At 42.6% G+C, this 18,842-nt stretch overlaps 1 protein-coding gene across 1 annotated transcript in view; it reads right to left on the bottom strand.

Moving 5' to 3' along the window:
• JAG1 (jagged canonical Notch ligand 1) overlaps positions 1-9,880 on the bottom strand; it is a 59,221-nt gene extending 49,341 nt beyond the window's left edge. Inside the window, exons 1-2 of the mRNA XM_083379771.1 lie at positions 9,525-9,880; positions 8,394-8,699 (exon numbers count right to left, since the gene is read on the bottom strand). Coding sequence (XP_083235897.1) covers positions 8,394-8,699; positions 9,525-9,602 — 384 coding nt within the window. The 5' untranslated portion in view covers positions 9,603-9,880. The remainder of the gene's footprint in view (positions 1-8,393; positions 8,700-9,524) is intronic.
• Between the last annotated feature and the right edge of the window lie 8,962 nt (positions 9,881-18,842).

Here is an 18,842-nt window from a genome sequence, read left to right as displayed (position 1 = left end):
CCAGTGTTCACCAGTACTAACGCTGTTTAGCTTCCGAAAACAGCCTCCAGCTGCCCTGGGCTGTGATTCTGGATCAGTGTAAATGTGTAAGGTTACTTCTCAGAATTTGTAGCCCAAAATTTCTAGAACATGCCCATTACCTACTTCTGGTTTACAAATCTTCCTGGGCTGCCACAGCATATCACAGTTTGAGTGACAAGAGTTTTGATATTTGTTTAAACTGGGGCAGGCCTTTTATGTGCTGGCATCCAATGAAAATGCATACTTGTTAGGTTCCCACGGCCATAAAACTGACCCCTACCTCTTCCTTCCTTAGTTAACTACACACTCCTAACCCAAGTATATAACCTCAAGAATACAATCGGATTCCCTGGGGTGAGAAAAGCTTACATCAATGGATAAAAGAGGAGGGATTTTTTTTCTTTAAAAAAAGACTGCAATTCAGAAAAACCTCCTGAAACAAGTGCCATTTATTCTCTCTTTCCCCAAAGAAAATCATTTTGTCCCACTTGGAAAGGGGGGGGGGAGTTGTAGTCATGATATAATCATGTAGTCATGATATCACCAGAAATAATTAAAAGGCACAGGAATGCCTGAGCAAACCAGTGTGTTTTAGGATGTTCGCAGGAAACTTCTCCAATGCTCTCTCCTTCCTACAGCTTTTATAATGTGAAACCCAACTGCCTCTTAAGCCAACTCATCTTAGAAAAATTATATCCCCCCCTCCAATGTCTAAATTTGGTATATGCCTTTGTGGCCCCGGCTACATTCCACAAGCATGGGAAAAGCAGGGATCTAAGTATGACTCCTGCCAGCAGTGGTTCTAATTCCCACGCACCTCACCCTTGATTCGCTTTTCCCCAAAAAAGAACCAGAATGCCTTACTGTACTTTGTAATAGAGATTTTATCTGAAGGTCCCAGGTTCACGTCTGGCCTCTGCTAGTTGATGCAGCAAAAATGTGAAGCCAATCTTGATATTCTAGCTCAAAGATTTATGCCTCCTCACACTTGGAGTGCCTTTTAAGTGGAAAAATGGGATGAAAACATTTTATGCAATAAATCATACCACTTGGGTTGTCAAGACCTGACTCTGCAATGTGGGGTTTCCCTCCCCCCCAAAAAAATACTTAAATATAATCCTTGAGAAGCTTTACCTTTTCTCAATCTTAGCCAATAGGTAAGAATGCTTTCCTTTTATACTTAGTTTACACCTTCACTCTTAGTGTTGTTGTCTTCAACCTCCTTCTGCTACTTTCCAAAGGCAATTGGAGAAGGTTGGGATCTAACAATAGGCAGCCAAGTTACTAAAAACCCATTTAATTCCCTTGAACAGAAAAGTGTGATGGGATTATTTTTCTTGTTCTAAATTAGCAGTTCTCATGCCTTTTTAGCCAGAAGTCTACTGGGCTGGGCCAAACAGTGTGCATGGTCAGCTATGCTAATCCCAACTCCACAAGCCTTGAAAGAAAGAGCAAGACCTTACAAACATCTCTCTCTTATTACAGATGCAAAATGGGAAAGGAGAAATGCTAACATGCCTGACGGCATCTAAGAGACAAAGAAGAAATTTTCTCCTGTGCCAAGGCTTCCTGATGGAAGAAAGCCCCAAAATGGAAGTGACGCCATCATTCCAAATTAATTTCCTTCCATGCCTCTTGAAAGATTCACTGCCGATAAGGGTAAAGTAAAAAATAAATAAATCACCACCCATATTAGGTGCAAAATCCAGATTAATTGGCAATTAATTTCCACATACATCTGGCCAGATGCAAGAAACCAGGTCAGTCCATGTGGTTACTCAGAACCAAGCAAAAGCTCAGAGAGGCAGAATGGCTTATTTTGTTTTTGGGGTATCTGCTCAGAGGACTCCTTTCCACATTCAGGGAAGACAAAACAACTGGAGGAGTCCCTTCTTCTGCCCCCATCAGTGCTCCTTTGGTAATTATTTGAGTTATTAAAAAAAAGTGGAAGATAATCCTCTAGTACCTGCAAGGCTGTAAAAAGGCTGAGTGGTTTATGAGTGAAGGAAAGAACCATCTGAATTAGATGGCTTGAGAGATTTTTGGCCAATATCGTTTAGAGAAAAGGGAACCTTTATGAACCTTTATGGCCCTGAAGACTACACAGGTCCACTTCTTCAAAACATATGAGAATATGGACATCTTCCTTTTTCTGCCACTCAACACACTCCCTTTCATCCAGATAGCTTTCAAAATATTCAAAGTGTTTCCACCAGCTGTGGGAAATGAGTATTTATCGCCAACCAGCTAATCAGCTTGATCAGCTGTCTGGCAAGGAAGGAGGGAACTACACTGGCATTTTTTGTGGCTAAGGACCACACATGGCCAACAGATAACGTCTCTAGCTCAACTTTCTGTTCCCAGAATAACCGAGCAAGCATATCCAACAGGTCTCAAATTGAAGTAGATTTGCGAGATTTCACTTGATTTCCTTACAACTATTGGCTTTGTTGTTCAAAAAAAAAAAAACCCAACAACCCTCGATTTTAAGTTCAGTTATATATTTTAATGCAAATCAATCATCTTTCTAGGATCTTTAGAACAGAAAGAAACACACATCTGAACATTGGTGTGATTTTTAGTTCAGGATCAACAAAATAATAGAAAAACAAAAGCCTGGAAATCTGATAGCCTGCGTAGCAAGACAGCTCTAGGCCCGGGCAAGCTGATGGCAGTTTTTTGGGGAAAAATATCTTATTGGATGTGGACCATACTGACTTGTTCCTTTAATTCAGAATCAGCTTTGCGTCTCTCCCCCCCACACACACACTTTGCAGAAGCAGCAAAGATTTGTCCCACTGCTAAGTGCCCCCAAATACAACACCTCTTTCTTCCTCCCTCCCTCCCTCCCTCTGAAATGGAAGACAGAGTGACTTCTGAATGTGCGTGCTCTGCCTGTAATGAACCAAGTCAATCAGGGCTCTGGCAAGGCTGATGGAATAATAATCACTATTATTAGGGATGTGCTGAACTTGCCATTGTGTAAAGCTAGTCCACAGTTTGTCTGGGAGCCAAACTATGCTGAGTCTACTGTTGCTTCCTGTTGCTTGCCCTGTATTAGCATTATTTTTGGACTGGCCCCATTATATTCAATAATCCTCTCTGCAGTCAGCATGGCCACGCTATTGTCACTGCTTAATATTAGCCACCAGTGCTGTCTGGGTGGTCAGGCTACAATATTCCAAAGACTAAAATGAAGTTTTAAAAGGGGGGGAATTAAAAGGGGGGGGGAGAACATATAATTTTGATACCTTCTCTTTAACCACATATTCTCCGAAAAAGATTTCATCTGCTGGCCAGGGGGTGGGGCTGAGATTTTTTTTAAAAAAGGTAAGAAAACTGATAACTTTATATCTGTTTGCATCTACCTTCTCCCAAGCATGCTGGGCTGCCAGCCGCTAGTTTAAACTTCACCACTGAGGTTATCTGCTATTCTCAGCGTTTAGCTTCGCTACCTGCTTAAAGCACTGCTTTGGTTATTCAAATGCCCTAGTTAGGACAGGGTGACAAGGTTAATAGGCAGAATACCTAGCAGTCAGCCAAGCAAAAACTTAAAGAGTTGCACCCAGTAAGCCTCAAACAGAGAGAAGCGGTAGTGTTCTCCATAAGAAAACCATGCAAAATATTGGGGCATTTACTTAGGCTAATCTATCCATTTCATAACATGTTGGACCATTTGCACGGCACGATTCAATTTCTCCAGTACATCTTACTTTAGCTTTCTTTTGGCACTTTCTCATTCCACCCAGTTCATTTCCAATACAATCTCCTATTGCAATAAGGCAGTTAACTACTCAGTCTAAGTTCTCTAACCTCAGCATGATGAGCATAATATCACTGGTGGAATATTGTACTTTTTTAAAAAAAACACACAAAAAAACCGCTGTGTTCTTTCTAACAGCAGAGGTTGCTCATGTTCTTATCCAAGAGCAAAAGCTGATGGACTGTCAGCTTGATCAGAAGTGACCCAAAGCATTTATTTGCTAGTGTACATAAACGCTTAACCTACATTGATTTTTGAAGAATGTACTCAGGGGAAAATCAAGAAACAGTCCAATCTTCTACAGAATTGGGTTCTCTTTAAAACTGTATATTTATTTACCTACAGTGGGCCTTTGTTTTTGCTGCATGAGGATCTGGGAATGAACAAATCAGTTCTTGTTTTAAAAATCCATACATTCCAAGTTAAACTCATGGGCAAAGGGTGTAAAAAATTTTTTCAATCAGATTATAAAGCATTACACATTGTGGGTTACCAACCTCGCCCAACGAGCTGCAATCCAACACGGATGAAGTGTTTGAAAAGTAACCAACTCCATGCAAACAATTACCTGCTCCACTGTAGCCTCTCATTAAAAATAACAAGTATTTTCACAGTCTTTCCCACGATGTACTCAGTGTTTTTAGTGAATGTAGGTTTGCTCAACATTGCTTAATTCTACGCTTGGTGCTGCAAATTTCACTTTCAGAAAGTTACTTTAAGTGGAGTGACTGGTCTTGCAAAGTCTGAATGGGAAAGCATTCACAAGCTCAAGATAATCTGATAGCTTTTCTTTTTCTTTCCTCCTTAGGTCAGAGGCCCTTCTGATAGACTAGACAAAAGGCTTTTAGGAGGACTGACTACAAATAAAAGCCTAGCATAACTCAGCAAAATGATAGTTTCCCTCAACAACAGATGCTGAAGGAATCTTACCACTTGCAAGTTACTTTTAAGAATCTTTGGAAATGATCACGCTGGCTTGCTTCCAAGGTTTTTCCAAGCCAAAAGTTCGTGCAAGCATCAGACATTTTAAAACTTCTATCTTAAACTTTTTCAGTGACCAGTCAAAGTACTTTAGCACCTCCTTCCAAATCCAGCAGGCTGACACACTTTATACACCAGCAAATTCATCATGGATAAAAAAGGGACCATTTCAAGCTCTGAGGAATATATTTTAGAGATGCCCAAAAACTCCTGGGACACAGAGAGAAATGGGGACCTTCCTTGTAACAAAACGCCAACTTTTAATGCTCCACCTCATTTAATAAATAATGACTGCTTCGTTCAATGGATCAATGCAGTTCAAATACTGAGGTAGATAAATCTACTTATGCATTGGATGGAGGTTTTTAAACAAGTGCATTCTAAGGAATAAGAACTAAGAATAGGGTCTCTTTAGAGACTAAGCATCCTTGTGAGATTTTATCATTACAGACACTGCTCCTTGGCTGAAGTGTTGGTCAAGCTTTCTAAATTCCATTTTTTTTCCCAAGCTTAATTTTAGCCATGATTGCAGGTGTGGTACTCTGGATGGCTCCCTTTATTTCCTTCCTGCTGATTTGCTGTCCTGTTTCCTAGCAACTAATTCAAATCTCCAATCTCTTAAAAGGGAATTTACAGCCCTCTGTCCCCACAATCATTACTCATCCAGTTTACATCAAAATCCAGACCAGGCAATGGGAAGTTTTAACAACCAAATTTCAGACCTACTTCCTGATCTCCCTTTAAAATGAACTGTTTTGATTCACTCAAAGAAAACAAGGATTCTATTCTGTGTGGCTTACTGGGGAGGGGGGGGGAAGTGGTAGACATATTGCTGTGTCACACAATATTATTGCAGCAAGTGTAGTTTCCGAAAAAACCACAGGGAGAAACATTTTTTAGTAAATAGAAAGATGCAAGATTTTGTTAAAAACAAGCTAGAGAGGCTTCCCGCAACATTACTTAAAGCAATAGCAAGTCATACTTATATGTCTCCTACTGTTGAAATAGGGGAAAAATCCAAGTGAAGCATTGGCTTCCACCAACTTTCCAAAAGCCGCCCAGTTTGTTACAGGCTAGGAAGTTTACCCCACGCATCATCAAAAAGTTGGCAATAACTGTTCTATGAGTAACAGAGTAGACACCTAACCCAAGTCTCAAGAACAACTTCCTTGGTTAACAAGTTTAGAGTTGTGCAAGTTAGGCCCTGCATTGCCTTTGTAGCTCAATATCCCAAAACATGCCTGCAGATGACTTGGCCATGCCTAACACTTAGTGAACAAGAGGTAGCATGAGGCCTGAAGCACGCCTGCAGAAGACAGGTAACAACAAAAGTGAGAGCTGTGATAGGAAAACAAAACACACCCAGATAGATGGATGAAAGGGAGGAAAAAGCACCACGCCTCAGGAGCACTAGAGGAAACCACCACCTCTGCCCATGCTGTAGGAACTAGCTTTCATCTAAATCACATTTCTGATTCAGAAACGTTTTGGTGTGTCTTTTCATCTGCATATACTATCCATCATAATGCTTAGGTAAGAAATGCTTTATTTGGCAAAACAAAAAAATAAACAGCTAGTGCTTTTAGAAACAGACCTAGTAAGGAACCTGGTGAGACAAAGAGCTTACTATAAGATTAAGTCTAATTCAAAATGCTTCCTACAAAAGGTAGGCTGGTGTTTCTGAATGAGTTGGGAAGAAAAGCACATGGCCATGCTGGAACATAAAAGAGAGGCAGACAAGTGCATTTTACTTTTAAATAATCTCCACTTTCTTTCCAGATCAAAGGTTCAATTTTTATAGTGATTTATCTGGAAGTAAGCTCCACTGACCTCAGTCAGACCTGGTTCCAAATATAGACAGTGATTGTGCTGTAAGTTATATGTGGGGCTGTATTCTACCAAATTTCCTAGAACAACCATTTTCAATCCTTGCTCCCTTTTGCAAAAGTGCAAGTCACTGTTTGGTAATGAGGCAGAAACAATTTGTTTTATGACACCTGAGACAGGTTTCCTAACAAGGCATCCACAACAGACCCTCCCACACTTTAAAGAGAAAAGAGTCTGAATTTTTAATAAAAATGTGGCAATCCCTGACCACTGTCAAACACCACCCTTTAAAAAATGTACCCCTTTGATGGCATGGTTGTCATGGCTTTATCTTATTCCCAGTAAAATTCAACCACAAGGCTTATTACAGCCCTGAATAGAGGACATTTTTTTACTTAGTCACATCTTTTTAAATACATGCATTTGGTTTCAATCCCTTCCTTCCCACCCACACCCAAAAAAAAAAACAAAGGAAAAAAGTTGGGAGGGGGCAAATGCTGAGAAAAATGAGTGAGCTGAAGGTTTTTCACCACATAGGCAGACAGGAGGCAGTACAACAGCATTTGGCAAATTCTGCTCCTAACTACTAGAGAAGAGGCGGTGGCTTGGGCATCCCTCCCATTGATTCTTCCACAGCCTCCAATTTAGTAATCTGAGCCAATAAGAAAACACAATCTTGTGTCTGAGACCTCAGAGTTGCATCTCTTCCAAAGAACCAATGGGGGGGGAACCCTCTTCAAGGAGAGACAGATTCTCTTTAGGATTTCAAAGTAACCAGGAAATACTCCTTGAAACCACTCGCAACATACAACTGTTCAGCATCTTCAAGAAGGATGTTACATGGAACTCACATGTTTGGCCAAAGTTGTTGCTGTTTTTGTTTATTTTAAAATACTGTTCAGCTTTGGCCCTGAGCAAAGATAGCATATAGTCTGAAATAAATCAACAACCTCAACTGCAAAGAAGCTTCATCAAGAACAAGTAATATGCATAAGGTACAGATGGATTCATCACTTATTTAAGGACTGGATTATTTACAGCCAATATTACTCTTGGGTCTGCTCCAAAAGTTACAAGTTCAAACCTTCCCCAATGTAAATCCTTGTGTTTTAGAATAGCTATCCATCCCACTTAACCCGAAAGAACCCATGATTCCAGGAGAGAGATATTTTTGCCTGGCCAGAAGCAATGGTGGCTTGCAAGGGGAGATCAGAAGGTTGCAAAGGTGGGTCTCTGGCTTTCATTCTGCTTTCTAAGCATTCAAGATTCTTTGAGAAGATGGCACTGCAAACAGCTTCAATGAGTACCATGGAGAATACAGAGAAGCCTTTAGGGTGGACTCCCCAAGCATGCCCTTTTCTGGCAAGCTACATTTCACCCAGGGACCAGGAGAGGCATTGCCCCTCCCTTTCTTTCTGGGCACAATAACTAATTGGGAAGAAAAATAAAATCGGTAACATGAACTTGTGACCTTTGTAATTCTCAAGGAAACTCACACATACTTTCAAAGAGCGTAGAGCAAATGCACAGAGAGTACATTTATACTTCAGGTGATACAAGCTACCTGAACCTCCTATTTCTCTTAAACTAAATCGGACCAAGCAGAAGAGGGTCTCTAGCCTAGGAAGGTTTGTGCATGCTTGCCAAATCCTTGTTCTTTGGCTGGACAGAAAAGAGAAAGGGAAGCCAAGAACTCCACCAAGAATACTGAATGCAGCCAGCACTTTCGTACGCGTGTGTACACACACACACACACACACACACACAAAATGTGGCAGGATGCCTTAAGTGCTTCACTCACCGGCCAGGCAAAACTGAAAGGGAGGACAATCCGATTCTTTTCCTTATTCCGGCTGTATCTTAAATTAAAGGTATTCCCACCGACGACGGGGGTAGATCCAAATCCAAAACTGCAAGCGCCCTCAGCAGAAACGCGGGACTGATACTCCTTCAGGCAAACTTTGAAATAGGTATCACATTCATCTCTGGTGCATTTTTTATCAATTGGGTTTCGGGTCCCATCACAACAATTTCCATTTTGCAATTCGCCGTTTATATTTTGCATGGATATGATCTCAAACTCGAACTGGCCTGATGTTAGAGCCACCTGTTACGAAAGACCCTCCCCACAAAAGGGAGAGGCACAGAGTTTTAGCACACAGGTTGTAAAAAAAGGAACAGATCAGTTAAGGAAACAACACCACAAATGAGAAGATAAGATTTCTTCTATTCTTCCTCTAAAGTACCAAATAAGCTATGAACACTAAAGTCACAAATGCATTTCTTCCTTCTCAAACCCTCCCCCCCCCAAAAAAAAAAACAAAAAAAGAAGCAAGAAAGGAAATTCTAAAAAAATCAGAGTTGGAAAGGGGTGTCATGCTGTGGTATCTGGAAGGAATAATATTTTTAAAAAACCCATCTCTTTGAGTCAGTAATAGCAATCAGTACACAGGGCAAACCTACAGTTCTAATCTAGCCACTACAGCCGTACGATTGTAAGTCACTTTGCAATCAGCTCTTTAAAAAAAAAAAGCAGAACTCCTGTAGGAAAAAGTGAAATGGAGCAATCTTTGGAAAGTTTGGTGTAATTAGATAAATCTGCGAAGAGGGCGGGCCAGTTTCTTTAGAAATTATCTCCGGCGGTTCGAAAATGGGTAGATATGTTGGATTAAAGCGTTTTTACATGAAAACGGAAAAAAAAACCCTGGGGTTTGTAAAGCACGAGGTTCATCGGAGTCCTAAAGAACCTCCTTTGCTCCGTTTTCCTTGTACAAAATTAAGTCGGCTAACTATATCGCGGAAGAAAAGAGAACCGCGATGCGTTTGTTTTGAAAGTTAATTCTTTTTTTCTTTCTTTCTTTCTTTCTTTCTTCTTCTTCAAAAAAAAAAGCAAACTCTAATCTACAGCGGGAAGAGGAGGTGTGCAACGTACCTTTACTCGCAAGCATAACAGCGCAAGAAAAAGACTTAGGGAAAACTCGGTGAGCTGCGGTCTCTTTGATAAAAGCATGCCTCCTCTCCTGCAGAGTCCCCTTCGCTCAGAGACGCTCCTAAGGTTGCCGCTGCTGGGGCAGCCGCGGTCCGGCTCTAATATACTCCCCGAATCGAAGTACGCACGGGTGGAAGACAAACACCACTTTTCAAAAGCTTTTCAAGAGCGCCCCAATCTTCAATGCAAAGCAGCCCAGCCTCCTTTTATTCTCCTTGGCCTCCCTCACCCACCCACCCCCTTTGCTTTCTTGTGTTTTTTTTTAAATATATATATATATATATATAAATATATATATAAACTAGCGATGGTTATTCTGGTCCCTTTCTCCCCTCCTTCTCCGCCTCTCTTTCTTTGCAGATCACTTGCCACCTCTCGATCGAGGCCACACAATAACCCGGGCGAGCCCCCCTCCCCACCCCCCGCGACACGCACATAGACGACACCCAAAGACGACGACAGCGGCAGCAGCCAAAGAAGAAGAAGAAAAAAAATGACACGCGCGTAAGAAAAGAAGGGTGGGGGGAGAGAGAGAGAGAGAGAGAGAGAGAGAGAGAGAGGTGAGTGGGGAGGAGAAAAAAAAAAAGCCGGAGAAGGAGGGAACCGATCGCCCGTCCCGCAAGCCCCACTGAACAGAATGCCTCTTTCGCGCAGGCTAGCCCATGGCCACGAGAAGGAGGGGAAGGGGCAGGCGGCGCATGCGTCGCCATTAATATGCATTAAGGAGGAGGGTGGAGAGGAAGCGGCAGCGCCGCCTCGGCTCCCTGGGGAGGCTCGGCCTTTTCCTTGGAAGGGTGACAAAGAGGAGGAGCCATGGCCGCCGAGGGGAGAAGGGAGAGAGGGCAGAGATGCGCGAAAGGCAGGGAAGGCGGAGATTTTGGAATAGGTGAGAGTAAAAGACGAGCAAGCGGGGAAGGCGAGCTGGACCGCCGGATGAGGTTCGCGCTCAAAAGATGCATCCCCATCCTTGCGCCAAGCGGGCGCTCGCTTGTTAAAATAATAATAATAAAAAAATCATCATCATCATCATGATAAACCCCTCAGAGGCTTGTGCCGTCTGTCGTTCTCAGGAAAGAACGGCCGAAAGCACTGGAAGGTGTGAAAGGGGAAAGGGCTTCCTTTGACACCAGCGCCGTCCCCTTGGCAAGAGAGGCTGTGCGTAGGATCTTACTGCGACCTTTCCCATTTTTAAAATCCCATTTATATCCCGCCCTTCTCCGGAGACTCAGGGCGGCTTACAATCTAAGAAGCACAAATCAATGTGCTTAGCAATAGCCTTCGTTCTAGGTATATGCCTGCTTATTAGGGCTTTCGCCCCCACCCCCAAGCGGCATTGTTACAAAGTCAGCTTATTGCCCCCAACAATCTGGGTCCTCATAAATAAGGGGGTACACGTAGGAATGTGTCCCCGCGCGCGCAATCTACCCACTCGCGCATCTGACAAAGCGCGTTTCTAGTGCACAGAAAGGACGACAAGACGGGTGTTTGTGTTGAGAGAGAGAGAGAGAGAGAGAGAGAGAGAGGGAGGGAGGGAGAGAGAGGGAGGGAGGGAGAGAGAGGGAGAGGGAGAGAGAGGGAGAGAGAGAGAGAGAGAGAGAGAGAGAGAGAGACACCTTTCCTAATCTTTCCGAGAAGCGGAGCCAGTTCTCACAGCCTGGGAAGAGCAAATGAATGCTGGTGAGCAGGGTGGGTTTTTTTTGGTGTGTGTGGGGGGTGTTATTAAAAAATCGTAGTTACCACGGCTCAGATCGCAAAGTTCACGAGAGGTGGAAAGAATAACTTAGTGCACATGCTGGCTGCGTTGGTGCGGCGGCGGCGGCGGGGGGGGGGCGGGGAGAGTTATAAAAGAACAGCTTTTTAATTCTCAAGTACGTTCCGTAGCTTTTCTAACCTGATTAAAGCCACTTTAGCAACTGACTTTTTTGGCAGGCAGGCAGGCAGGCAGGCAGGCAGGCAGGCAGAAGACTGAACCCCCGAAATGTCTGGGCTGTGGAAATTGGAGGGAGGCTGTATTTACTCGGCAGTAAAAAGTAGCGTTTTGGGTGCAACTTACTGCTAAAGAAATCTACAGGGTTTCAGTCTTCATGCTGGGCAACTTCAAATTGTTAATGAGCCACGTGTGGTTGGAAAGTGCCTCTGTCATAGCAAAGTTGCCAGAGTTAGGCTTCAGGACAGAAAGCATACTGTAATGTGCCCCCTCTCCCCCCCAAAGCTCATCTGGCTCCCCGTTTTATCTTGAAGAAAGTGATGCACACCCCTACCTAAAGAGGAAGCCTCCGTGAGATCATTTATATCTCAGTCATTTAATCTGATTATAGTTCCTGGCATGTAGAAAGGTAGCCTACAAAGGAAAGCAACTAGGATTTTTCTGACACCCTGATTTTCCAGGTGGGAAAATTACATTCTTATTTAACTTTTTCTTCTCTTGGGAGGGTTAGGGTTAAGTTGCCTTTCCCTAGCTGTCTGAAATACTGGTAAGTAAAGGTAAAGGTTCCCCCCCCCCCCCCCGCACATGCATGCTAGTTGTTTCCAACTCTAGGGGCCGGTGCTCATCTCCGTTTCAAAGCCAAAGAGCCAGCGAAGACGTCTCCGTGGTCATGTGGCTGGCATGACTAGACGCCAAAGGCGCACAGAATGCTGTTACCTTCCCACCGTAGTGGTCCCTATTTTTCTACTTTCATTTTTACGTGCTTTCGAACTGCTAGGTTAGCAGAAGCTGGGACGAGTAACAGGCGCTCACTCTGTTATGCGGCCCTCGGGATTCGACCCGCCAAACTGCTGACCTGATCGACAAGCTCAGCGTCCTAACCCACTGAGCCACCCACTGAGCCACTGGTAGTATAGCTCAAATGTAAGTTAACTTGTCCTGACTTTGCCACTAGAAAGGAAGAGTTCCTTGCTTCTTCTTGTCCTCTTTTAATTTGGCAAAGCCTGCTGGATTTCCACGGCTGCTCCTTCTTGACTTCGGTTATGGATTTGGGATCTACCTGCTTGATGTTGTTTTTGAATGACCAGTACTATACAGGGCTTTGAAAAATGAATTGCATAAAGAAAAATGAATTGAATAAAGAATGTGAGCTGACATGAACAAATTCTTACATCCATTTAAGAAATCCTGTTTCCAAGAGTGGCTTAATTTGGGAAACCAGTGGATGGAGGTTAGAAACTATGCTTAGCGGAAGTGTGTTTCTATGTGTGAAAGATGGTTTTAGACTTTTTTTTTTAGCATACCTCCTGTACCTTAAAAAAAAAGCAAATCTATGAATGTACTAAAAGCACTTTTCCCTAAGCCCAAATGATCACAGCCATCTCAGGAACTTGTAGGGTTCAGTAAAAGTTTCAACATCACACTTTCTGGGCTGCAAAAAATCTAGATACCCATGAGAGAGGCAGCCAAGTAAAATTTTTAATTTATTTGATTCATCAAACAAAAATTGCAAATGTGAACAAACAAAATGAAAAACAACTAAAATGTGACAGCAACGCTAGGCATGTTAGTGCGCTTACACACGCCCTCCCCTTAAGAACTTCTTGAATATAGGATGAGGTCCGCAGAAGTTGAAATTAAAACTGTTAGCTATGACAACGGAGTCAGGTAAGATATTCCAGACTTTGACCACTGTTACAAAAATCATTTTTCTACAATCAAGTTTAAAGCAGTTTACATTAAGTTTAAAGTGGTTGTTCATACACCTTCCGTTACGATTAAAAAAAATGATTTTGTCAATTTTAGATTTGTCTATAGCTCGCCCCTACCTTTTCATTGTGCTGAAATCAGTCAGACCTCTTAGATCTGGCAGACCTAAGAAAGTGGATTTTAAGAAGGGCGATAAAAAGGATGAAAATAATGCTGACCAGGCTAGATGGAAACCTGCAAACAAAAGGCCCTTGCCGCAGTTCCATACTGCCTTGCCTGAGTAATGGTGTTTGAACTGAAGACAGGGTTACCTGTCACAAGTAAACATGCACAGGCTCAAGGCTATATGGCACTAGCTAGAGGAAAGGGTGTGCGTCACTGGGAAAAGGAGGCATGTGGTGGAAATCATTGTCTGAAGACAAATTGCCAGCCTGAGGAAAAAAGAGGGTGTGTGTTGGAGAGAGACTTTCTCAGCTGGGAAAGTGGCATTTCAGCTGCAGAGATTTCCTTTCCTGAAATGTGTTAGAGCACTGACTTTGCACAAGTTGGCTGACAAACTTCTTTTTGGCAATGGGAGAGCTTTCAGGAGAGTCCAGAAGCCGTTACTCACCTGATGCAATGTGGGGAGGCTGATAAAAATTAGTGCAAGCAAACCAAGGATTACTTCTGAGTTGTTGCACTCTCCTAGGAGCAACCAAGAACAACCCTCTTAAGTGTTTCTACTGCTGTGCAGTTGGCTCAGTAGCCATCCTATGAGGGAGCCCAGCTAGGCAATCTGCTTTTTAGCTGCAGGCATAAAATACTGTTATTAGGAAGTGAGGCAGACCCAGCTAGAATGGAGCTTCTAAGGAAACCAAAAGCTGTGCCAGATGATAATTTGGGAATAAGGATTCTATGGAATGAAAACACCAATTACTTTAAAGCAGAAAGGCCTGGGTCATTTGTACCAATTAGTTTTTCTTTTTGTCTGTGGACTCTTAATAGTTCAAGAACAATTCCTGTTCATGTTCTCAGTTTCTTAAGAGCTGAAATGTACACAAGATACAGTAATCCTTGCAACCATCCCCTTGATTGGTTATATTTCTAATCAGCCCATTAATAAGATTCTATGGGTGGACTTCAGAGCTATTAAAAATTAAAAAAAAAACAATAAAAAGTTGACATCTCCTTGAGAGCCTGAAAAACAAACTTTGCTCCTAATGAACATGGAAATCTTTAACTCAACAATATCATTTCAAACTGCTGTGTGTAAGGACTCAGGTGACAGAGTTTTGTGTTAGCATAGCAATGATTAGAAGATTCCCACTCATGCAGGCAAGGGTTTCTAGTGTAACCTTCATTCTAACCTACTTGGGTTTTTTACTTGCCAATATTTATTTTAGAGAGGAATATGAAATCCTGAAGTCCCCTATCTGTAGTATGAAGTGGGACAGCCTTAATTGCCTTAAGGAGAACTAGGCCCAAATTTAGATATTCTTTTTTTGCTACAAAAACTGTATATTTCCCTCAACGTGTACTGAGTAATCTTGTCTAGTCTCAGGCATTACATTAAGCCATGGCTTTATTTAAATAGCTTGGTAAATTTATTTAATTGAATTTGGATGATGCCCAATTCTGTAATGACTCTAGATGGCTTACCTATTAAAAATATATTGAAAAACACACGTAGCTGATTGGGTGTATATCTTAAGCCATGGTGGTCAGGATCACAAATCCCACCAAACTATCAACTATCGTTTATAAACCACAGCGGTTAGATTTTATAGAACAAACAAAACCAAAATCAAGGAAGCCATGTTCTGACTTAGCCGGATTGATAACTAACAGTCAAAATGTTTTATATGTACTGTTGCAGAGACCCTCTTGACACATACTACACCCTGTGAATACTTTTGCTACTGTGGGTCCAGAGCTATTGCTTGCCTGTCCTGCTCAAAGTATTTGAGACAATGCTAAAAGAAGAGAGGGACAGTGGTGGGGTTCATGCCAGTGGTGGGATTCAAATAAGTGAACAACCTGTTCTCTGTGTGGATGCCACTTCCAGAAGTCCATTCTAGGCTTGGGCAACAAAAAATTAGCTACCAGTTCTGCGTAACTGGCGTGAACTGGCTGAATCCCACCATTGGTTCATGCCCAGAGTTCCTTCAAGGAAAAGCAAAAATATAATACCCAAATATAGATTTCTTGAAGGACACAACCTGGGACAATAACTTCCATCTCTTCAAGAGGGGGCCTTTAGGCTTTTTAAATGAATGTCATCCCACTGGGGCTTCGGCAGTTTGGCGGGTTGAATCCTGAGTGCCGCGTAACAGAGTGAGCGCCTGTTACTCGTCCCAGCTTCTGCCAACCTAGCAGTTCGAAAGCACATAAAAATGCAAGTAGAAAAATAGGGACCACTACGGTGGGAAGGTAACAGTGCTCCGTGCGCCTTTGGCATCTAGTCATGCCAGCCACATGACCACGGAGACGTCCTCGGACAAGCGCTGGCTCTTCGGCTTTGAAACGGAGATGAGCACCGGGCCCTAGAGTCGGAAATGACTAGCATGCATGTGCGGGGGAACCTTTACCTTTTATTTTTCTGGGTGAGCTGAGTTTGCTTAGCATGTTAAGCCATAGTGTGGTTTGGCTTAGTTTGCGTGTGACCTTCACCGGTGTACTTTGTAAGCCATGATTAATTGCCTCCTTTATTAATCCTGGCTAAACATTTAGTTCTGTGACTCCTGCCTTGGCTTCCCACCCCAAAGCTGTATATAGCAGTTTTCTTGGGCATTCCCTGGCTGTGAAGCCCTTCCTCCTCCAGCTATCCAGCCTCACGTATCCATCCTGAGAGCTCTGAATGTTTTGCCAAAAGAAGACTCCCAAAGTCTATGTCATGACTGCTGCTATCTTGGGTGCTACAGGCAAAGCTGGTCTGTGTGCTGAATCAGATTCAGCCGTAGAGGTTATTGGGATGCATCTCAATTTCTCTTTATTTTGGCAAACATCTGCTGCAAGAAATATTGTGGGGTTTCTGTCCCTAGAGCAGGTAAGAATTACAGAGCATTCCATCCAAATCCAGGGTTTTGTTTCCCACAGAGACTAGCCAGAAGCTTCTGAATCAGGAGAGGTGAGACTCCTGTGAGAACTTGATTAGCTTTTGATAAGAGCTCACCCAAACCCACAAACCTTTTTTTTGTCATAAACGAGCCCTGAAAGCACCAGGAAAAAAAAAGAAATGGAATATAGGAGAAAAACAGGTTGAGCAGATAGAGCTAAGTGCGTCGTTTTGAATTCCTGTGCGTTGAGCCATGCTGGTTGTGTTGGCAAAATAGGGTTGCGGAATCTCCTGTTTGGGAACAGATTCCTCCTTTCCTACACCAGGCAGGTGTAATGCAGTCTCCCCTCCCCCCACTCAGAATAGCAGGACCATTTTAATATCTGAAGGTGCGGAGAAGTGAGATTTTTTTGTTGTGGTTGTTGTTAGGAATTTCCCAAGCTCTACAGAGCTCGTAAGTGAGATGGTTAAAAGTTGCATTTTTAAAAGATGGGATGTGAGAGAAAACAAAACCCACAGAGCTTCTGCGACATCCTTGGAAGCAAATAAAGAACTCCTGAAGGGATTAGCCCTTTATCATTTTGTATTTCCCAGCAACTGTGATTGACAGGTATACTGCATCTGCTTCTGGAAGTTCCATTTCTTTGTAATGTTTAAATTGGGGGGGGGATGTCTTCAAACCTGGCCCTTTTACGACTTGTGGACTTCAACTCCCAGAATTCCTCAGCCAGGCACGCTGGCTGAGGAATTCTGGGAGTTGAAGTCCACAAGTTATGAAAGGGCCAGGTTTGCAGACCCCTGGCTTAAATAATCATTGATAGACCTCTTTTTCCAGAAATTTGTCTAATTTACTTTTGCAACCACTCAGCAGACCTTGTGGCTGTGAGTGTCAGAAATCAGTAAACAGTGTCACAATCTTTATTTCTAATCAATTATATTGGATAAGCTCAGGTTCCAATATTACTAAGGAAACAAAACAAAACACCAAATTACCAGGTTCTGTATGCTGCTCCTTATATTTTTCTGACTTCCATTCTTTACAAGCCAAGGTGAACATGAGAATTTTGAGGAACACAAAAATATAATTATTACTAATAATATCTAAATTGAATAGCCTGAACATGAGTGCAGGAAACAAAACTGTTGTTATCTCAAAATGAGGGACCCTATAAATAAATGATGAAATACTATGAAGGTATTTGGCTGGAATGCCAATGGGGCAGACTACAAGTTTATTACTTTCCAACTTTATGGCTCCCCGCTTCCCTTAGGGACTTATTGCCATTCCTTGAAGAGCTGGTGTCATTTATGCTCCTTCACACACTTTCTCTCTAAAAGATGGGGACTTATGAATTGTAGGGCAAGGTTTTGGTGGCACTCCTTGTGCCCTGCCTCCATCCGGTTTCAAGAACCAGAGAGATCATAAGAAGATTAGTTGGTATACCAAAGGGCAGAGATATAGCAGTTTTATTACCAGCAACAATATTCAGATTGCTGGTTGCTCATGGCTTACCTATATACAGACTTTGTTTGGGTCCTAAATGTGGTTGGAACAATGCTTTGTTTGCAGGCTGGAGAAAACTGGCTGTAATTTGGCCTTAGAGGCCTGGAGGTGCCATTCAGTTTGCTGCCAGCTTTACATGGGATGGAGGTTTACAGGCTGCAGAGTTAAGGGAGTAGACCCTCATGGGTAGTTGATCTGCTTGATTTTCTATGCTTCAAACCAGTCAATTCTAAAAAAAAGGGAGATTTTCTTAACTACGGAGGGAAGAAATTGCAGTACAGCTATTGCCAGAGGGGTTTCTATAACCTATAAATATATTTTTTTTCTATCTACCTGCCAGTCTCTGCTACAATTGTAAGACTCTCAGCAGTTTGCAGTAATTGCAAACAACCCAAGCACTTTAAATAAAGTGTACCACTTGAAATACATATATGTGCCAGTCTAAAACCAGAAACATCGCCAAAACCAGCCACCTCACCACTCACTTTCGGCTCTTTGGAATACTTCTGTTTTCAGGAATTTCCAGAAGATCAAGACTGAGGAGGCCAACCGTGTTTCTAATGGGAGGCTGTTCTGTGAAATAAGCATTGCCACTGAAAAGCACCTCCTCCTCTGTGGAGGAGACAATTACCCAAAATTTCTCTCAGGATGCATGGGTTGGGCATGGAGATGGTCCTTGTAGGTATTTTGGTGGCAGGGCTATCTCAGGCTGTACAGAGACAGGAAGAACTTTGATTGCACCCAGGAAGCTAAGAGGAAGCCAGCATAGGGCCTGGAACACACAGGAGTGAAATTCTTGGAGTGGGGAGTGCCTGATAGTTGTTGGACTGCTGTATCTAATCCTGTCTACAGACTATTACAGGCAGTTAAAACCATTTGTTTAGTGACCATTCAAAGTTATAATGGCACTGAAAAAAGGGACTTTATGACTTCACAGCATCTCCACGATCACCATGTTCGGAATTTGACTGTTTAGCAACCAGCCTATATTAACAATCGTTGCAGCACCCCAGAGTTGTACGGTTGCCATTTTGTGACCTTTGTATCTGGCTTCCAACAAACCAAGGCTAGATGCGCTTGACAGAT

Source organism: Vipera ursinii, assembly GCF_947247035.1.
Source record: "Vipera ursinii genome assembly, chromosome: 1".
NCBI lineage: Eukaryota > Metazoa > Chordata > Lepidosauria > Squamata > Viperidae > Vipera > Vipera ursinii.
This window is presented reverse-complemented; position numbering and strand designations above follow the sequence as displayed.